The sequence below is a fragment of the Epinephelus lanceolatus genome, chromosome 4, assembly GCF_041903045.1.
Source record: "Epinephelus lanceolatus isolate andai-2023 chromosome 4, ASM4190304v1, whole genome shotgun sequence".
In the NCBI taxonomy this organism is placed as follows: domain Eukaryota; kingdom Metazoa; phylum Chordata; class Actinopteri; order Perciformes; family Serranidae; genus Epinephelus; species Epinephelus lanceolatus.
Genome location: NC_135737.1, coordinates 1293381 through 1315910, shown reverse-complemented (window position 1 = coordinate 1315910; position 22530 = coordinate 1293381). Strand labels below are relative to the sequence as shown.

General features: G+C 41.2%; 2 protein-coding genes across 4 annotated transcripts in view; one reads left to right on the top strand and one right to left on the bottom strand.

The window, feature by feature from the left end:
- The window catches only part of nlk2 (nemo-like kinase, type 2), a 205841-nt gene that overhangs the window by 3717 nt on the left and 179594 nt on the right, over nt 1-22530 (top strand). The gene's annotated exons all lie outside the window — the stretch shown is intronic.
- Nucleotides 10027-15208, bottom strand: LOC144462785 (uncharacterized). Its single transcript, XM_078167468.1, has 2 exons — nt 14678-15208; nt 10027-10281 (listed from the first exon to the last, which is right to left on the bottom strand). The coding sequence occupies exons 1-2, from the start codon at nt 15206-15208 to the stop codon at nt 10027-10029; spliced, it is 786 nt and encodes a 261-aa protein (XP_078023594.1).

The following is a 22530-nucleotide window of genomic DNA, read 5'->3' as shown; positions in this document are numbered from 1 at the left end:
AGGGGAGGAGGGTGGCTGGTTGATTTTTGGTTGATTTTTATTTTATTTATTTATTTTATTTTGATCCCCCCTATGTTAATCACTTATTGATGCTGTTTTTGAAGTATGAATACGTCATTAAGTAATTTATTCTATTGAAATATCATTGATGTATTATAGAAAAGCGATTTATCTTTTTATAAATGACAAAAGGCACATCTGCCTCATTTTCGTTGTGGTATCGTGATACTACTCAGAACCGTGATACTTTCACTGGTATCGTACTGTGGGTCCCAATTTTGGTACCATGACAACACTACTACATAGTAGTGTCTACTTGATTTGTATTTGTGCTGTTCAGTATTTTTTTGTTTTTTGATAGTGTATATTGCACTAGTAGTTTAACACTGTCTTGGAATTTAATAAATATTGACAATCAATTCGAAACCCTTACAGTTGCATATTTGTTTTCAGGATGGGATTTTTCCTGTTAACAGGATTTCCTGCTTTTCTGACCTTCTTTTCTGACCGTATATTTACCTCAAGTTGCATTTTGGGACATACATGCATACATACATACGTACATATCATACTTGCCTGTAGAGAGGAGTTTATTACAGCCTCATATAAAATCAACAATAATGATAATAATATTAAAGCAAACAGAGTACTGGTATCGGAATAGTATCGGTATTGGCAGATATCCAAATTCAGGTATCAGGATTGGATCGGAAGTGAAAAAAATGTGGATCGGTGCATCCCTACTTTCAAATCTCTGCTAGTTTATTCTAATACTGTAGTAACATGAACAGAAACTAATGACTGTCTAAAGATGGACAAAACCTATTAAATGATCCAGACATCTGGTCAAACACTATGAAATACTATAGCCTGACAGTGATCAGTTGTAAGGCATACGCTGTGTAGTAAGTGGCCTAAAATATGCAGAAGTATTTTTTGCAAAACTTTTAAAACAACTGCAGTATCTGGGGCCAGATGTATAAACCATGCCCTCACACAAAAACTGTGCATAACCTACAACATTTCTTGCACATAAACTGGTATTTATAAAAGATTAATGTGCACTGAGAACGTGCACATCCTATGGAAAGCTCGAGCAGGCTTGCACAAGGTTTCCACATGATGGAATTTGCATGATTTCCATTCCTATGCTTATCTTTTTATGTTGTTGCAGCAATTCCTGGGTTGAGACCATTTGTTACACAAATTTGGTGCTAAATTGTATGCATTGTATGCAAAGAAATGAGGGCTGTTATGAGGGCTAACATCATCCCCCATGAAGAAAACTGGGCTCATTGAATCTTCAAGAGTCTCAACTTTTCAATCAGACCAAATTTATACAATTCCCAGTGTTTAGGGACCCGAGTCTGCAGAAATTTTCAAATACAATAAGCAAAAATAACACATTTACACTGCCTGAAAAGAAAGCTGCATGTTTTTGCCCCAAATTGAAAGGAACCAGGACAAAATGGGCATGTATGTAAAGGGTAGACTTCTGGGCACCCATTGAACCCATTTTCATTTCATTCAGATATCTTAAGGTGAAAGTTCAAGGGACCACTGTGACAAGGCCATACCAGTTTTTCCCTCATTAGAATTGAGCCTAACTTTGGAATGTGATTTAGCTCCCATTGTGTGAAGAAAACATCAACAAATGTCTCCTTCAACCAGCTGTGTTTATTCAAGTTCCTCACCAAAAACTACATTTTACAAGATTACATTTTAACACATTGTGATAAGATTATAATTTACCTTTGCCCAACGCTCCCTTTTTACCGGAGAGAGCATGAATGCATCATAAGGTAACTCAATGCAACCTCCATCAGCCGCTAGTTCTGGCCAGCGGCCTCTAACAGCTAACATGAAGTAGCTCTCCCCCTGCAACTGTCAACGCAGATTTGTTGTTGACAATGTAGCATTATGGGTGAAACAATAGTGTGCTTTCCCAGATGTGTTGATAGTGAGTTTACTGTGATCTTTCGTCCCGACAGTGTCCTGTGCAATGTCTTTGTTCATCCCAGACACGTTTTCTATTCTCCCCAGGATGACGGGACACTGTTAGTCTGGAGCCCTGTCTGTGCAAATTGATGTGACACAATGGAAAAACATCAGCCACTGCCACTGATGTCTTTTTTTTTTTTGCTGATGGGCCAATGGCAGTCAACAGAGTGAATATTGGCCGTGCATATACACAGTTTTAGTCATAAATCTGCACAGACTTTATGCCTCTGCCCATGGACTTTCAAAGATGTGGGCATTCACCAGGCAGGAGGGGTCCAATGAAAACTTCTACCAAGTTGCATTATGGCACATGTAGGCTCAAGTACTAATACAGTGGCTTTAATCTGTCTTGTGTACTGATGTGGACACTGGTGTTGACCTTTTTATTAATACAGAACTAAGTGTTTTTAGCAGCACTTGATTCAGGTTTCATAACAGTGCAAACATGGATTTGAAGTTTACCTCCAAAAGTTGCACTGCACAGTTGGACTGTTAAAACTTACTCCATGTGGCAATTTCACAGCAGGTCTGTAGAGATGTACAGATACCACTTTTTCCTTCCCGATACCGATTCCGATCCCTGAACCTTAGGTGTCTGCCGATATCGAGTACCGATCCGATACCAGCGCGTAAAATAAAAATGGATGGGTTATGAATTGTTGTATGTCTCAACTCCTAAAAATAAATACATAACAGTAGAGTGAATGCCATAAAACTTTTTATTATTATTATTATCCAGTGTTGACACAGATCAAGACACAGGTTAAAGTGCAGCCACACATTTTGGTAAAAAAGACATTTTAAAGGCTACAGTAGAATGCTTTTTAAACTCTGCTCCGTTTCCATTTCATTTGCCTGTAGTGTGCATATGTGTAATGACGTGAGGCATTACGTGGTATCGGATTGGTCATAGGCTGTACTCGCCTTTACAGCATACGACATCCCTCTGTCCTTAGGACCCTCACAGCGGATAAGGAAAAACTCCCCCCAAAAAAACCCTTTAACGGGGGAAAAAAACGTTAGAAACCTCAGGAAGAGCAACTGAGGAGGGATCCCTCTTCCAGGATGGACAGACGTGCAATAGATGTCATACAGAAAGAGAAAGAGACAGAGACAGAGAGAGATGCAGGACAGATGGTAATGACAGTAGCTTACAACAACATTAATGAAAGTAATAATATTATAGTTATAATTCTGGCTATTGTGTTACAATATGTTGAAAGTATAAATTAATATCTGATAGTATACATATGTAACAATAATCATATGTGTATAATAACAGTAGAAGTATGACTAATGATAACAGCAGCAGCAGGAGGCATCTGGCAGGACCACGGCAGCAGCACAACCACACACACACGTCACACTATCCAGGCACCGCTGCGATATAAGTTAGAGAGAGAGAGAGAGAGAGAGAGAGAGAGAGAGACTAGGCCTAGGTGTATTATTGGAGGTCCCCCGGCAGACTAGGCCTAAGTCAGCCTAACTAGGGGCTGGTACAAGGCAAGCCCGAGCCGGCCCTAACTATAAGCTTTATCAAAGAGGAAAGTCTTAAGTCTAGTCTTAAATGTGGAGACGGTGTCTGCCTCCCGGACCGCAACAGGAAGATGATTCCACAGGAGAGGAGCCTGATAGCTGAAGGCTCTGGCTCCTGATCTACTTTTGGAGACTTCAGGGACCACGACAGAGCATGTGAGCGGAGCGGGAGCAGAGCGGAGCGGGGAGCGGGAGCATTTTGTGTTGAGCGAGGAGCGGCTATTTTTTTAAAAGGTGGAGCGGAGCCTTATCTCTCGCTCCAATTTCTCTCCGATCGCTCATGCCCCACCCAGAATGCATCTTTGCACCTGCGCACACCCACACTATTTTCTTTCAAAACTTTGGAGTTTATTGTGTACTTCAGAAAAGAAACTGAGAGGAGAAGCAGCGGTACCTTGGAGAACGGTCCCTAACTGCGGGGAGAGGCGAGAGCGCTTCGGAGGTCGGCTGCTTAACCTGGTCCGTCTCCTCTACACTTTGACTTATTTCCACCCTGCCAGCGGTACCGTGTAGAACGGTCCCTAACTGTGGGGAGAGGGCTTCCCCGGAGAATCTACCAAGCTCATGTTTTATTGGTGCCGTAGCATTGTTCCGACCTCTCATTAGTCTGACGTCCCGTTGTTCCAGTATGTGATTATTACTGTATTTGTGTACCATAGAGGATCAGCAACTAGGGCTGTCACTAACGGTTATTTTCATTGTCGACTAATCTGTTGATTATTTCTTTGATTAGTTGACTAATCATTTCACCGAAAAATGTGTTAAAATGTTGAAAAATGTCGGTCTGTCTTGCTCAAACCCCAAAATTACGTCTTCTAATGTCTTGTTTCATACTCACGCCACAGGGTTTTAGTTCACTGTCATGGGAGAGTGCGTAAAGCTGCCAATATTTGAACGTAAGAAGCTGCAGTAAGAGTATTTTGGGGTACTTTTATAGTACTTTTCTATGAAAAATGACTCAAACCGATTAGTCGACTACTAAAATAGTCACAGATTATTTTAATAGTCGATTAGTCATCGATTAGTCGACTAATCGTGGCAGCCCTATCAGCAACGCAACAAAAGTAGGCTACTGGTCGAGATACAAGCGTCATAGAGAGGAGAGAATGAAACACCATAACCTCCTGTTATTAACTCTGGGGTCGGGGTTGTGTGGGGAGCTCTCTGCAGTGCTGAACGGCTCCCGGCGGCGGCTCCGTGACTGGCTCTGGGTCAGCTGGGAAAGGCTTGAGGCGAAGCAGGCTCAAGGCTTATGTGTTTGCCACTTTCTTTTTCATTTTAACCCACACCATGATCTTTTCCTAACACTAACCAAGTGGTTTTTGTGCCTAAACCTAACCAGACCTTAACCACAGGGCATCATGATGATTTCGGAACAATGGGACTTTGGAACAATGGGTTTAATATGGTCGGAACAATGGGATGTCGGACCAATGGGCTGTCGGAAAAATGGGCAGACCCCGTTTTATTTGTGAATAGAAGATTACAGGTTAGGGTAGTACGATGCAGTTTTTTTGAGCGGAGTGGTGAGCGAGTGGAGCGGGATAAAATTTATGATGGAGCGGAGCGAAGAATGCGCAGAACAAAGCGGAGCAGAGCGAGCGAGGAGCGGAAATTTTCACCCGCTCCACTCTGCTCACATGCTCTGGACCACGAGTAACCCTGCATTCTCAGAGCACAGTGTTCTGGTGGGATAATATGGCACTATGAGCTCTCTAAGATATTACGGAGCCTGACCATTTAGAGCTTTATAAGTTAACAGTAGGATTTTAAATTCAGTTCTGGATTTCACAGGGAGCCAGTGCAGAGAAGCTAAAACAGGAGAAACATGATCTCGTTTCTTAGTTCCTGTTAGTACACGTGCCGCTGCATTCTGAATTAGCTAGAGAGGTTTTAAAGACTTACTAGAGCTACCTGATGATAGGGAGTTACAGTAATCCAGCCTAGAGGTAACAAAAGCGTGGACCAATTTTTCAGCATCTTTTCAGGTCAGGATAGGGCTAATTTTCACAATACTACGCAGATGAAAAAATGCAGTCCATGAGGTTTGTTTTATATGAGAATTAAAAGACAAATCTTGATCAAATATTATGTCATCAGATAAAGAGACTCTGAGTTGTTTGGGGCCAAGAACAATAACTTCACAGGGTTCAACGCTAAGGTTTTTTTCACTTGCCCGGTCAGGCAAGTTGGTCAGAGATCTACTTGCCCGAATTCAGTTTTTACTTGCCCTATAAAAATTGTTTTTTTAAGCGGCTATCAAATAACAAAGACTGCAGTTATTTTTATGTTATGTAATCTTTATTCACACTGTATTAATTAAAACAACATATGTCATGTATTGTAGCTTAATTCCTAGGCAAAAATGACAGTGTCAAATCATGTGAGTGCAAGTGAAAAAACCAGAAGTACAGGTTTCATTCAGCCTTCTTTGTATATTAGGGCTGTAGTCCCCTGCTCGGTTGGTCAATTTATTGCCATTTTAATTTAATTTCATCAGGAGTGCTACACTAGAGGCTGTCTGCGGACTGCAGCCAAGTGCTAAGTGCTAATGGGGGTGTTTTCAGAACACCCCTGTTTCAAAGGTAACAGTCTGTCTTCAGAACACCCCCCTTGTTTTCACAATAATGGATTAGCCCAACCCGCTGGAGCGGATAGTTCAAGAAACTACCGTCAAGTCTTTCTGGAAGTTTGCCGAATATTTAACATGGTGTACCATCTAAAACGGTAAGCTGTCTGCGTTAGGATGAACATGTCAGAAATATTTTAATGTTTTAGTCTAATAATTGCTTAATAACTGCAGGCGCACCCCACGACAGCTTCAGACAGGGGAGCAGCTGAGCTCCGCTCTGTGCCTTCGGACATGCACAGTGCAGCATGTAGAGAGGCTTTAGTGTTGATTGGCTTCACTTGTGCCATGTAACCAATCAATGGGGGCTGTGGGCAGGACATTGTTACACAGCGTGTGCCTGTGACTTCAGGCAGAGAGACCGCTGGATCAGAGCCAAAGGAGCACGTTTTAAAATACATTTATTTTATCAATTAGTTACTAACTTTTACTATTTTTAGCAACTTGCCCGATCGGGCAAGTGAGTTGTTAGTTTACATGCCCGACCTTGAGTTTTACTTGCCCCGGGCAATCGGGCGACCGTTATTGTTGAGCACTGCTTCAGTTTTGTCTGAATTTAACATAAGGAAATTGTTGCTCATCCAGGTTTTTATGTCTTTAAGGCAATTATGAAGTTTAGTTAATTGATTACTTTCTTCTGGCTTCATCGATAAATACAACTGTGTATCATCCGCATAACAATGGAAATTTACAGAGTGATTTCTGATGATGTTACCTAAAGGAAGCATATATAGAGTGAATAGGATTGGTCGGAGCACAGAACCTTGCGGAACTCCAAAACAAACTTTAGTATGTAAGGATGATTCATCATGAATGTGACCAAACTGAAAACGATCAGATAAATAAGATTTGAACCAGCTTAGTGCAGAACCTTTTAGGCCAATTAAATGTTCCAGTCTCTGTAGCAGAATTTGATGGTCAATTGTGTCAAATGCCACGCTAAGATCTAATAAAACAAGTACAGAGACGAGTCCTTTGTCTGAAGCAATCAGAAGATCATTTGTAATTTTAACTAGTGCTGTCTCAGTGCTATGATGCACTCTAAGTCCTGACTGAAATTCCTCAAATAAATTATTATCATGGAGAAAATCACACAGGTGGTTTGCGACTACTTTCCCAAAGATCTTTGAAAGAAAGGGAAGATTAGATATTGATCTATAGTTGGCTAACACCTCTGGATCCAGGGTGGGCTTATTTAGGAGAGGTTTAATTACAGCTACCTTAAATGACTGTGGTACATAGCCTGTTAATAAAGATATATGGATCATGTCTAATGAGTGAGTGGTAACTAAAGGTAAGACTTCCTTAAGTAGCCTAGTTGGGATGGGGTTTAAGAGACACGTTGATGACTTAGATGAAGAAATCACTGTGGCCAATTGTTGAGGAGAAATCAGGGAGAAGCAATCTAAATTAGGTCTAACAGCTGTGTTTGAGAGCAGATAGGTACTATCGGAGGACAGGAGGTCATGAATTCTGCCTCTAATAGTTAGAATTTTGTCATTAAAAAAGCTCATAAAATCATTACTGCTAAGGGCTAAAGGAATACAAGGCTCAATAGAGCTGTGACTCTCAGTCAGCCTGGCTACAGTGCTGAAAAGAAACCTGGGGTTGTTCTTATTTTCTTCTATTAAAGCTGAGTAATAGTTTGCTCTGGCATTGCGGAGGCCCCTCTTATACGTTTTGAGACTGTCTGCCCAGATTAAACGAGATACTTCCAGTTATGTTAATCGCCAGTTCCTTTCAAATTTTCGCAATATTTGTTTTAACTTACGGGTTTGAGAGTTATGCCAAAGAGCGAACTTTCTTTGCTTTGTCAACTTCTTTACAAGAGGTGCTATAGAGTCAAGTGTTGTTCACAGCGAGCCTTTGGCACTATTGACAAGATGATCAGTTCGGGAGAGTTTAAAGTCGTTACGGGAAATCTCTGTTACTGAAGGACATGGTATTAAATTTAATGACGGAGGAATCATTTCCTTAAATTTTGCGACAGCACTATCTGATAAACATCTAGTATAGTAACTGTTGCTGAGTGGCGTGTAATCGAGTAAAAAGAAATCAAAAGAAATGAAATAATGATCGGATAACGAGGGATTCTGTGGAAAGACTATTAGGTTATCAATTTCAATTCCATACGTCAGAACTAGATCGAGGGTATGGTTAAAACAGTGAGTGGGTTTATGTACACCCTGACTGAAGCCAATGGAGTCTAATAATGAGATAAACACAGTAGCCAGGGAGTCATTATCAATGTCAACATGAATGTTAAAATTGCCTACAATAATAACTTTATCTGATTTAAGAACTAAACTCTGAGAATTCAGATAGAAATTCAGAATATGGGCCAGGAGCACGGTACACTATAACAAATAAAAGTGGCTGTTTTCCAGGTCGGATGTAAAAGACTAAGAACAAGGCTTTCAAATGAAATATAATCTAGTTTAGGTTTAGGGCTGATTAACAGACTAGAGTTAAAAATGGCTGCAACTCCCCCTCCTCGGCTGCTGCCTCGAGGAATGTGGGTATTTTTATGACTGGGAGTGGGAGTGGATTCATTTAGACTAACATATTCATCTTGACACAGCCAGGTTTCAGTGAGGCTGAGTAAATCAATATGATTATCTGATATTAATTCGTTTACTAAGACTGTTTTAGATGATAGAGATCTGGGGCCTCATGTACGAAGACTTGCGTGGATTTCCTACTGAAACATGGCGTACGCTTAAATCCAGAAAACGTCGTACGCACAAAAATATCCAGATGTATGAATCTGTGCGCGCACATGAATCCAAGCACATTTCCTTTGTACATCCCAATCAACGTGGAATTGAGCGCACATGTTGGAGTACCCGGCCCCTCCCTGTCCACGCCCAATTTAAATATGCAAATCATATTTAAATGAACCCTGCACCTGAGATTCCCCTCTCTGCACCATCAGAAAACTAAAACAAAAGAATGAGTAAGACAGGAAAAAAGAAAAATTTCACAGAATGCGAATTGGAGACGCTCACTGAAGTGGAGGCGCACAAAAATGTACTTTTTGACATGCTGTCCCCCGGCATCAATACTAAACGCAAAAGGAGTGAGTGGGAGACTGTGTGTGAGGCTGTCAATGCTGTGGGGACAGAAAAGCGTACACACGCAGAATTAAAAAAGAAGTGGTCCGACATTAAGGTGGAAGTGAAGCGGAGGAGGGCTGCCCACGCCAAAGTGTGGCCAAAACAGGCAGGGGGACGGGAGAGGAGGAGCTCACCCCGTTTGAACAGAGAGTCGCCTGGGGTCAATTGAAAGCAGACAAATATTTATATGAACTGGATTTATAGTTTCCATTTGTTAATCTTATACACCACTTACACGGATCACACACTATTGTTGTAAATGAATGCAGAACTGCACCGGGGAAAATGTGAGGCTGATTAAGAAATGTCACACTTTACGCACGGGTTTATTGACATGAGTACTTTACACACAGAGACAATCAGGGGCTTGTTAGAAAGCTCTGAAGCTGTAGTTTAACCAGCAAAAAACAGCATGTCACTAACTTTAACTACTGACTAGTACTGATGCTGTGAAGACAGGATACTATTTGGGGGTGCACATGCTCAGTGCACATCAGGGGGATTAATATTAGGACAATTAAACAAATACATTATTTACTCACCAAGAAGCCACCCATCGCACACAGTGCCAGCTTGTAGTCTGTTCCCAACCATGCTGTTACTCAGAATGTATGAATCGTGCGTTGAACTAGGCCACCTCGCCACAGTGTTGGTTAATCGCATTTGCGCATCACATATGATCTGTACATTGATCGAATGAAAATGCTTCCTGTTGATAAACAAATTCATCCTGTGATGGTGCTTTTATACTGTAGCCATGTGCGTGCAGTCGATAGCTCCGATAACGTCAGGAAAACCGGCTGTCGCTGCAAATTGCGCTTTAATGTTGGCCTGTTCAGCTGCATTGTATGGGAATTTGATATACCTGGCTGACATGCGGATAATTCCGTCCCACACGGCTGGCATGGCTCGGCTCAGGGTCGACTGGCACAGTCCCGATCGGTCGGCCAGCTCCCTCTGGAATGCCCCTGTTGCTAGGAACCCCAGTGTGGTCAGCACCTGTATGGATACAGGCAGCGCATGGCTCCTCGCTGTGTCGTGCTGCAGCTCTGCGCACAGTTCCAGGAGGATTGTCCTTGGGAACCTAAAGCAGCTGATGAGCCAGTTGTCATCATGTGCCAGTAAATCCTCTCTGTCTCTGAACACACGCTCTCTTCATATTGCGCCATTTACAAATCTTCTAATACTGCTAAAGCAGCCGTTGTTGTCAACGGTATTTTCGGCACCACTTTGCGCATGCTTTTATATCCACTCATCTAGTTGCAGACACGTGGGTGTGTTAATTGTTCATCAGTGTTAATTGTTGATGTTTCTCTGATGTGCACATCACTCTGAGAACTAATTGTTTTTACATTTATTTATTATAACAGTTTCCCAGCATTACCTCTAAGTGTCGCCAAAGGATCAACAGCTGTAGAAACGTGCGTACGCCAGCCATGAAGTTGGCGTGAGGCACCGCACATTTCCACGGTCATTTCACTCTTGATACATCTGAACTTTGTCGTGGAAAAGGACGTACGCCACGTTTTTGTGCGTACGCACCCTTTGTACATGAGGCCCCTGATATTTTACAGTTTGCATTTAAGTCTCCTGTTTTGTCTTTCAGTCACAGAAGAGGTTTTAATTTTTATGAGGTTGTTATGCACAACTCATCTTTGTTTAATTTTAGATTTTGATAATTTAGGTGGTCGGGGGACAGACACCGTTTGTATAAAACTATGGGTGGGTAACTGCACTAGAAGCTCAGAGAAGCGTGCGTGTAGGACTTCGATGAGAGCAGCTCCATCCAAAGTGGGAGGAATGCTGTCTCTCCTAATCAGACCAGGTTTTCCCCAGAAAGTTTGCCAGTGGTTAACGAAACCCACGTTGTTTGCTGGACACCACCTGGACAGCCAGCGATTAAATGATGACATGCGGCTAAACATGTCATCAGTGGTCAGATTTGGGAAGGGACCAGAGAAAACTATGGAGTCCGACAAAGTTTTTGCGTATTCACACACCAAGGCAATGTTATTTTTAGTGACCTCCGATTGGCTTAACCAGGTGTCAATGCTGCCGATGTGAATAACGATCTTACTAAATCTAACGTTACGTTTAGCATTAGCCAGCAGTAGGGATGTAACGATATGGAAAATTTGATATCTCGATTATAGTGACAAAAAATAGATACATTGAAATAACTTCACTAAATCTTGTAACTTCCTTATCATACTAAAATGTTAACAGCCAAAATCTTAATCTTATATTAAAATGAAACTTTCACATTAAAGGGGCAAGGGATTGGCACAGCAACAGAAAATTTTATTTTAAATTAACAAAATATGTACCTGTGGATATTCTCATTCATCCAGGTCATAGTTATCTCAAGGCAATTGAATCGAACGCAACTGGACTTGGTTTTGTCTTAGAAGACGTTTCACCTCTTATCCAAGAGGCTTCATCAGTTCATGCTTGTCTGACTAGGCTGGAACTAGTCTGACAAACTGGTGTGGAAGCACCCAGGTATTTAACCAATGATGTCACTGGTTTGTTAGTGCTCCAATGGTGTGTCAACGACAGTCGTTGAAACTCCTGCTGCAACGGTTGTCACTGGAGTCGTTAGAGTCACATGAGGCTGAGCTTGGTTCTGTCGTGGAGGGTGTTGTCATGTATCATTACACATGATACATGACAACACCCTCCACGACAGAACCAAGCTCAGCCCAGACCAGATATGCCAACCACTGGAGCTCTGCCTGAGCACTACCTATTTCAAATACAGTGGCAATTTTTACAGACAGAAACATGGCTGTGCCATGGGCTCACCGGTATCTCCCATTGTGGCTAACCTGTACATGGAGGATGTAGAATACAGAGCATTGAACTCCTTTGAGGGAACAGCACCGAGCCAGTGGTTCAGATATGTGGATGACACATGGGTTAAAATCAAAACTCAAGAGGTACAAGCTTTCACTGAACACATCAATTCAGTGGACAGAAACATCAAGTTCACAAGACAAGATGTTAAGGAGAATAGTTTGCCCTTCTTGGATTGTGACGTGCACATTACAGAGGACAGAGGCCTCAACACTGGGGTATACAGGAAACCCACTCACACAGACCAATACTTACTGTTCGATTCTCACCACCTACTGGAACACAAACTAGGTGTTATCAGGACCCTACAACACAGAGCTGATAACGTACCTACCAGCACTCAGGCCCAAGGGAAAGAGCATGAACATCTGAGGGAGGCTCTAAAAACTTGTGGTTACCCCAGTTGGACCTTTGTGAAATCAGCAGCCTGTTCCAGAAAGAACAAGGTGGGTGAGGAAGAAAATAACAAGCGCAATAACATTGTCATCCCCTATGTGTCTGGGGTATCTGAAAAACTCAGGAGGATTTTCAGCAAACACCACATCCCTGTGTATTTCAAACCCAGTAACACACTCAGACAAAGACTGGTACACCCACACTCAGAAGAGCAACCTAGTGTACGCTGTCCAATGCAGTGAGGAATGCCCAGACTTGTACATTGGTGAAACAAAACAACCACTAAACAAACGCATGGCCCAACATAGAAGGGCTAACTCGTCAGGGCAAGACTCAGCTGTCTATCTACACCTCAAGGAGAAAGTACACTCCTTCGAAGACAGCAATGTGCACATTTTGGACAGGGAAGATCGATGGTTTGAAAGAGGTGTAAAAGAAGCCATCTATGTGAAATTGGAAAAGCCATCTCTCAATAGAGGAGGAGGTCTGCGACACCACCTATCCCCCACCTGTAATGCTGTCCTTTCATCCTTGCCCAGGAGGCTTAACAACTTAACCTCTAAAAACAATGGTCGTTCACAAATGGCCTCATGTGACTCTAACGACTCCAGTGACAACCGTTGCAGCAGGAGTTTCAACGACTGTCGTTGACACACCATTGGAGCACTAACGAACCAGTGACATCATTGGCCTTGTGAAGACCTCCCCAGAGGTTAAATGGGTGCTTCCACACCAGTTTGTCAGACTAGTTCCAGCCTAGACAAACATGAACTGATGAAGCCTCTTGGATAAGAGGTGAAACGTCTTCTAAGACAAAACCAAGTCCAGTTGCGTTCGATTCAATTGCCTTGAGATAACAAAATATGTAAACACATTACAGGAGCAAAGCTTATTTGTCTGGTGCATTTTAACAGTCAGCAAAATATGTAAACAATTTATATATTATTTATTTATTACCACGAGAGGAAAAATATATATAAAACAAAACAATGCAAGAGTAGAACAAAAGACATACAATATATAGAATAGATATCACAAATGTGCAGGAGAAACCAAAAAAACCCTAAGGGCAATGGTCATCATTACACAGAATAATTCACACATTAGAAGTGTGCATGTGAGTGAGAGGAGTACCTGTATGAGAAAAGGAGTGCATGCTCTCGGTCAAAGGTTAACACGGCAGCGTTTTATGTTGTTTCCTTGAGCTTATGTCGGGTAAGCATAACTGGCCATCTATATCGATTCTAGCTCGCCATACAGTAACCATAATCATAGTGATTCAATCATTGATCTCAATTAGCGTTTTGTTATGTCGGTTTATATTCAATTTCAAATTCTAATTTATTAATGGATAGCCCCTTGAGATGAGCCATCTCGTATTCTAGGGGGTCCAACACAAAACACAAAACACACTGTACAATACAACACAGCAATCACACTCACAAGAGACAACATAACAAATTCTGTCGGCTCCGCTCAGTGTTTTCAGCTCCGTTTCGTTTTGAAACTCTTAACGTTAGCAACATAGCTACTAATACGGCTATTAGCTACTCAGCTAGTATTAGCTCCTAAGGGTCTTAAACAAAAACGGAAAACCTAGTCGCCATTTAGGAGGACAGATACGGCTCAAATGTCCCGTATACGTCGAGAGTTACACATTATGACAATCTTAGTAAAACCGAAGTCCCTCACACAATAACTGATGTTTGCATAGCATAACTTGCATTGGCTGTAAAGCTGTGGATGATGGTCACAGAGATGAGCCAGCAGATTTGTAGTGTCGCTACCCTTTGCAGCAACTTTCTTTCTACATGTTCTGCACACAGGATAGTTGTCCTCCACCAGCTGTCCCTCGGCATTCTTCAGAAACCCAAAGTACGCCCAGACGGTCAAAGTCTGAGGTCTGGGCCAGACCTCAGACTTTGTGCGTTTAGTTGGGGGGGAAATGTCCTGAGTGCCGCTATCACCACCTTCCGCCATGTTTTCATTCTTTGTGTTTACACATGGTACGCATTCACGCAGCGCCTGCATCGCGAGACTTGAATGAGGCTGTTATTACATGTCCTGATAATCCACCTCGATAATGCAATTAATTTAAACATAAAAGGTAATTCTTACCATGTAAAAAATAACCGAAATTTACCGTAATATCGGTAATCGTTACATCCCTAGCCAGCAGTTTTAAATTTGATTCAATGTCGCCCGCTCTGGCCCCAGGGGTACATTTGACTATGGCCGTTGGTGTTGCTAACTCCACGTTCCTCAGGATAGAACTGCCAATGATCAGAGTTTTCTCCTCAGCGGGTGTGTCGCTGAGTGGGCAAAAGCAGTTAGGAACATGAACAGGCTGGTGGTGAACCGTGGGCTTTGGCTTGGAGCTACGCTTCACCTGGACAGTTACCCAGCGTCCCGGCTGCACGGGTTTTACCGGGGGACCGCTAGCAGAGGCTATGCTATGTGACTCTGCACCGGCTACAGAGGGCTGGCTAACTGCCGCAGCTACAGAGTGATTTTGATTTTCCATGGTGCGGAGCCGCGCTTCTAATTCACTGAGCCTCGCCTCCAACACAGCAAATAAGCTACACTTGTTACAATTACCACTGTCGCTAAAGGAGGCAGAGGCATAACTAAACATCTGGCACACCGAGCAAGAAAGAGCAGAAGGAGAAGCCATCGCTTAGCTAATGTAGCTAACAAGCAACAACAGCATGCAAACAACAGCTAAGAGATTAGCAAGAAAGTTGTAAAAGGGAGGAAAGCTTTAAGTGCTTAAACAGAACCAGTGTGGGTTAAGACTTTAATTAGATGTTAAGCAACTGAAGTGAGGAAAGCAGAAAGCAGGCTAGTAGAATTCGCTGGAGCAGCACAGAGACGCTGTCATAGAAAACACCGGAAATGACACAACACGCTTACCGCAATACATCAGCACGTCCAGCACCCCACTTTTTAAATATCTACTTCAATTTGTGTATTAATTCGCATAGCTATATCAGTTTAATGTTGCTGTGGCGCAGTGTGGGACAAGACAACTGTCAGATTTAATTTATGATTGTACCCATTATCACTATGGTGAAAAGTAAGTAGTGGAACAATGAAATGTAGGCTAACAGATTTGTTCTGATAAGTTTGTTAACTGATTAATACTCCTGCCAGAGACAAATGAAATAGCAACTGTTTCTCAGACATTTGACAGTTATTTCTTACCACAACAAGCCTAATGAAATAATATTGAGAAAGTAAAAACTTTTACAGTAATTCAAATTCTGCACATAGACTACAACTCACCAATATAGGCATTAGGGCAGGGTTAAAATAATCATTCATCCAATTAAATTGATCTTCACTGGAATGACCCGATATTGATTCGTAAATTTCGAGATCAGTCTTTGAATATACCCTTTTTCCCTTGGATGTTTGAAGCTTTAACCCTGTTAATCTCGCTGGTAATAAACGAGCTGCAGCGCTAAGTTATTAACGACTGTAGTATTGAGAAGCTCCGATGTTACCAGCTCTTTTATCTGTAACTGTTAGCTTACTTTTTACTTTTGGGTGTAATTTATTATCATGCTGCGGCATCTCTTCCTGCTGTCTGTGTGTCCTGGCTGCTGCGCCACTTTTACGCACACACACAAACATGGAGTAAAGATGCTGCAGTGGAGACAGAAGAGTGAAGATAGGTTGAGCTGAGGACAGCTACGCTTGTTACTGTGAGTGCAATAAAACCTTCACGAGGAAAAAGTTAATAATTTATCAGTAAACCTCATCAGCAACATGTAAACATGTCGAAAAGTGATATTTCAATCTGCTCTGTCCACAGTCTCTCATCCAGCGCTGCCAATATTATGTTATAAACAAGCACAGAGCGCTTTCCAGCTAATAGCAAATTGTCACTATCAAGCTGAAACAACAACTGTTTATGTTAAACAGTTTAGCTCAGTTTGTCTCGTATCTTAAAACTTACCGGTGGTCATTAGACCTGCCGGCAGTGAGTCTCTTCAGCAGCAGAGAAGGAGCAGAGAGGACAGCATGACTGATACTGACTGATGACTGTGTTCACTCAGTGTTGTGATATCAGGAATATGATTTATTTGGTGTTACGTGAGCGGTTATGTCAGTCGGAGGCCTCCACGTGGGGAAGACAGACAGGACAGGGGAAAATGCCGACCAATCATTGCATGTGGTCCGAATGCAATGATCATTGCATTCGACAATGATTGGTCGGAGTTTTCTTAGAACCATATGACAATGGTATAATTATGAGTTTTTATCTCTGGTGGAATTCACTTACAGTTTAGTGTGCCATCACCTTATTAATAGCATTTTAACCTAAACAACTGTGATTTCTGTCATTTTTGACTGTCTGATAGCAGATACCGATACTCATTGTTTTATAGTTTTTTTTTATTGCCCCTTTTGTGCCAGGTAAACAAAGAAGTGTTTTAAAGCAATTCAGCCCTTCATTACACTACCTTTGAATGAACACAAATTTAAATATACAAATTTATGAAACAACCTTTAACCTCTAACCTTTCACATGAAAACCTCTTTAAAAAACAACTGCTTTAAAACCCTTTTTATATAATATGTTATAATTTCCTCTCTCATATTTATTTTATATAACAGTTAAAACATCAACATAGTTCTCCCTCAAACACCTGTACTTATATATATATATATATATATATATATATATATATATATATATATATATATATATATATATTAGGGCTTTACCCAAATATTCGGATATTTGAATATTCGTTTCTATGGGTAGGTATTCGTTATGAAAATTTGGTATTCGATTTTCGTTTTTTTATTTACTTTTTTTTTTTAAACATATTTTTTTGGTGCTAAATGTAGTCTTTTTCTTGTTGGTAAATGTAGGTTATCAATAAAAATCAAAACTTTTAAATTGCATTGTTAAAAATGTGAAAATATAGTATAACTGAGCCGTCTGAGGCTGTGGATCAATGCCAAGTTTTACCACTTTATCACTATTCCCTCTAACTTGTAGCTGTATCTTTTGAATTTAATATGAATTATGGAACCGTTTTTGTCAATGTTTGTTTCCCCCGTTTTGTACAATAAATTATTTGTTTAAAGTTTCAACAAATTTCTTTTGGAGTGCGTGACACAAGTGTGTTTTGAACACAGCTGCACACTGTCACCTGCTCAACGCATCAGTACCTTTGGATGCCATGACAGTAATAGCCAATAATGTCAAAATATCATTTACAGACGACCACTGTTGCCCGACCCACAGGTCCATTTGCGGGTCCCGCGGGTTACGGGTTGAGCTCAGTCTATAAATGCTGTACACACAGCAGTAAGGCTATAGACATTATATTCTATTCAGACCGGCAGAACCAGCAGCGCATCGGCTCTACAGTGCACGGCACTGCTGATTAACCATTTTATTGCAGCACAGAGTGTCTGCCAGCAACCAATTACTTGCAGAGGCTTCCTACAACTTGTTTCAACAGTTCTGATTTAATCAGAAGACAAATTAAACAGGATGACTAGCCAATGTGAAAATCAAAAGAAAGCATAGAATAATGTACTGAAGGAGACTGTTGTGCCATCACATTTTTTTTTGAAGATCCGGTCGCCGCTGTGCAAAACTTCGCAATACAATTAGGTCCGAAACCCCCCTGGAGTATATATATGTGTGTGTATGTATGTATGTATATATATATGTACAGTACAGGCCAAAAGTTTGGACACACCTTCTCATTCAATGTGTTTTCTTTATTTTCATGACTATTTACATTGTAGATTCTCACTGAAGGCATCAAAACTATGAATGAACACATGTGGAGTTATGTACTTAACAAAAAAAGGTGAAATAACTGAAAACATGTTTTATATTCTAGTTTCTTCAAAATAGCCACCCTTTGCTCTGATTACTGCTTTGCACACTCTTGGCATTCTCTCGATGAGCTTCAAGATAGTCACCTGAAATGGTTTTCCAACAGTCTTGAAGGAGTTCCCAGAGGTGTTTAGCACTTGTTGGCCCCTTTGCCTTCACTCTGCGGTCCAGCTCACCCCAAACCATCTTGATTGGGTTCAGGTCTGGTGACTGTGGAGGCCAGGTCATCTGCCGCAGCACCCCATCACTCTCCTTCTTGGTCAAATAGCCCTTACACAGCCTGGAGGTGTGTTTGGGGTCATTGTCCTGTTGAAAAATAAATGATCGTCCAACTAAACGCAAACCGGATGGGATGGCATGTCGCTGCAGGATGCTGTGGTAGCCATGCTGGTTCAGTGTGCCTTCAATTTTGAATAAATCCCCAACAGTGTCACCAGCAAAACACCCCCACACCATCACACCTCCTCCTCCATGCTTCACAGTGGGAACCAGGCATGCGGAATCCATCCGTTCACCTTTTCTGCGTCTCACAAAGACACGGCGGTTGGAACCAAAGATCTCAAATTTGGACTCATCAGACCAAAGCACAGATTTTCATTGGTCTAATGTCCATTCCTTGTGTTTCTTGGCCCAAACAAATCTCTTCTGCTTGTTGCCTCTCCTTAGCAGTGGTTTCCTAGCAGCTATTTGACCATGAAGGCCTGATTCGCGCAGTCTCCTCTTAACAGTTGTTCTAGAGATGGGTCTGCTGCTAGAACTCTGTGTGGCATTCAACTGGTCTCTGATCTGAGCTGCTGTTAACTTGCGATTTCTGAGGCTGGTGACTCGGATGAACTTATCCTCAGAAGCAGAGGTGACTCTTGGTCTTCCTTTCCTGGGTCGGTCCTCATGTGTGCCAGTTTCGTTGTAGCGCTTGATGGTTTTTGCGACTCCACTTGGGGACACATTTAAAGTTTTTGCAATTTTCTGGACTGACTGACCTTCATTTCTTAAAGTAATGATGGCCACTCGTTTTTCTTTAGTTAGCTGATTGGTTCTTGCCATAATATGAATTTTAACAGTTGTTAATGGCTGTGTATTAACCTGACTTCTGCACAACACAACTGATGGTCCCAACCCCATTGATAAAGCAAGAAATTCCACTAATTAACCCTGATAAGGCACACCTGTGAAGTGGAAACCATTTCAGGTGACTACCTCTTGAAGCTCATCGAGAGAATGCCAAGAGTGTGCAAAGCAGTAATCAGAGCAAAGGGTGGCTATTTTGAAGAAACTAGAATACAAAACATGTTTTCAGTTATTTCACCTTTTTTTGTTAAGTACATAACTCCACATGTGTTCATTCATAGTTTTGATGCCTTCAGTGAGAATCTACAATGTAAATAGTCATGAAAATAAAGAAAACGCATTGAATGAGAAGGTGTGTCCAAACTTTTGGCCTGTACTGTACATGCATGTATATTAGGGGCGCACGATAACTATCGGGCCGATAACAGGAAATTATTACGTCATTCTGAGAAGTCCGATATCATGATGAATAGCCCCGATAACATATATAATTTTGTCAGCACGGCAGTGCCCCGCTCCCACTATGAGACCTGAATGGCCTGCAGTGAATGCTGCGTTCAAGTGACGTCGGCATAATCAGAAAAACTCTTTCTGACTGGGAAAATTCAAGAATACCCCCTCATGCCGGAAAACAATTCGTTAACTCGGTCATAATTTCACACAGACGCGCACTCTCTCACACTTTGCACGGTATATTGGCACCAATGGTAGACCGCAGCACTAAAACTCCACAGTACATATCAGTGTTTCCGCTACATTCATTTAGCAGTGGCGTGTCGCCGCCACTGCTGCTCCTTCAAAACATTTTTGCAAATGCACCACCACTCTGAGACATCTGTGCACTTGCACAGCGCAGCAGCCAGTATAGTGAGGAGAGCAGTGGTGAGGGGAGTGGGGAGGGGGGGAAGGCTCCTATTTAGGGATGCACCGAATGTATTCGGCCAAATATTGCAAAAAAACACACATTCGGTATTTGGTGGAATAAGTGAAAAGCAAGGCCGAATAATAGTGGCGTGTTTTGATAACGCAATCAAACAGTGTGCGGTGACGGACAGAGTAAAATGTCGGCAGTGTGGTGATAAACAGTAACGGCGAATCCCGCCGGTTGTGGATTGAACGGGAGTCACAGACATGGACAGGAATACGTATTCCTGTCAAATACGGCGGCGCATTATAACGGCTTACTGACGAACAAGTCCGGCTCCAGATGAATAACTTGTTGTCATGACTGCCCAAAAGTACCTGAACAGCTGAGCCATGGCGGCACACAGTATGTGGCGTATCAGAGGAGAAACTTTAGGGACTGTTCGTTACTTATGAAGGGATTTGTCAGGGGAGGAGGGTGGCTGGTTGATTTTTATTTCATTTATTTATTTTATTTTGATCCCCCCTATGTTCATCACTTATTGATGCTGTTTTTGAAGTATGAATAAGTCAATAAGTAATTTATTCCTTTGAAATATCATTGATGTATTATAGAAAATTGATTTATCTTTTTATAAATGACAAAAGGCACATCTGCCTCATTTTTGCTGTGGTATAGTGATACTGTCACTGGTATCGTACCGTGGGTCCCAATTTTGGTACCGTGACAACACTATCTCAAACACACACAGACTCTGTGTCTCTGTCTCTGTCTCTGTCTGTCTCTGTCTGTCTGTCTGTCTGTCTGTCTCTCTCTCTCTCCTAATATGAGATAAAAGAACAACTGAACCCCATTTACCTTAGTGAAAAGGTATTCATTTGAATGGAACCATAAGCCAAAATTCTTTAAACTTATTTTTTTGTTACTATGGAATGCACTTTTTCAGTTTGTTTACATAGACAAGTCTAACTTGTTCAGTGCAATCATTTTCTAATCCCGACGTGTGTATTTGCATCAGTTCAAGGGGCCTTTATTTTTATATCAGTAAGTAACGCACCTTATTTAAATTGATGTTCATTTGAGATATCAAATAGTTTTTTTGTTTGATATCTTTTCGAAAATGTTTGAGATGCTTGCCAATAGTTTTTCATTGGAAAAAATAAATACCTCTTCATTTAAAGAGTCAAAACTGTTTTGGTTTTGTTCATAGTATTGATGTCATGATCTTAGGTATATATATATATATATGTATATGTATGTATGTATGTATGTATATATATATATATATATATATATATATATATATATATATATATATATATATATATATATATATACATAGAAACAGCAGTATATACACTGCTGTTTCTTTGTCATATTAAACAGACCCACTTTCAAGGCATGCCACTCTACATACCTGCTGCCACATGTCACCCTCGCTTATTCCGTTCTGAAAACCTGCTCCTCTACCATCCAGACCTACTTATCAGGAATCAGCATTTTCATCAAAGTAGTTGCTGGCAGACAGTGTCTTTCTACATCCCATTTTCATGTTTCTATACTAATTAAAGGCTTATGAAAACAGGAACACACTCTTTCAGGAAAACACTTACCTTCAGTCAGGTTTACTTAACTCTAGAATCTATGGGTCTCGTTCACCAACCGTTCTGAAGAAGAAATTTCTTCTTCAAATTGACTTCAGCAGTTTTCAAGAAGATGCTGCCATTCACCAATGTTTTCTTATCTGGGATTTGTTCTTAGGTAAGAACAGAGTCTACTAATACTCAAGACCACTCTTAAACACATTTTGTGCTGACATGTTTGTACAGAATATTTGGTTATTGTGTTTTCTTAAATGCTACAGTAGTGTAATATTATAGGATTTATATTACAATAATATATTTAAAATTTTTACAAAAAGCATTATGGCCTTTTAAAATAACCACTACACTAACTCTTCAATTCACATCAGTTATGTTAATGGGAACCACGCCGTCTAATAAGTAGTGATTGATCACGCCACAATATTACACTGATGGGCTGGGCAGGTGCGACAAAAAAAGACAAAAAAGCATTCCATGTAAGTAATTATAATAATAGGCTGACTTAGCCTACAGAAACCTTGCGTTAGTCCACCTTTACCTGCTCTCCCCCTCTGTCTGTCTCTCCTCTTCTCTTTCTGCTTCTCTTTTAA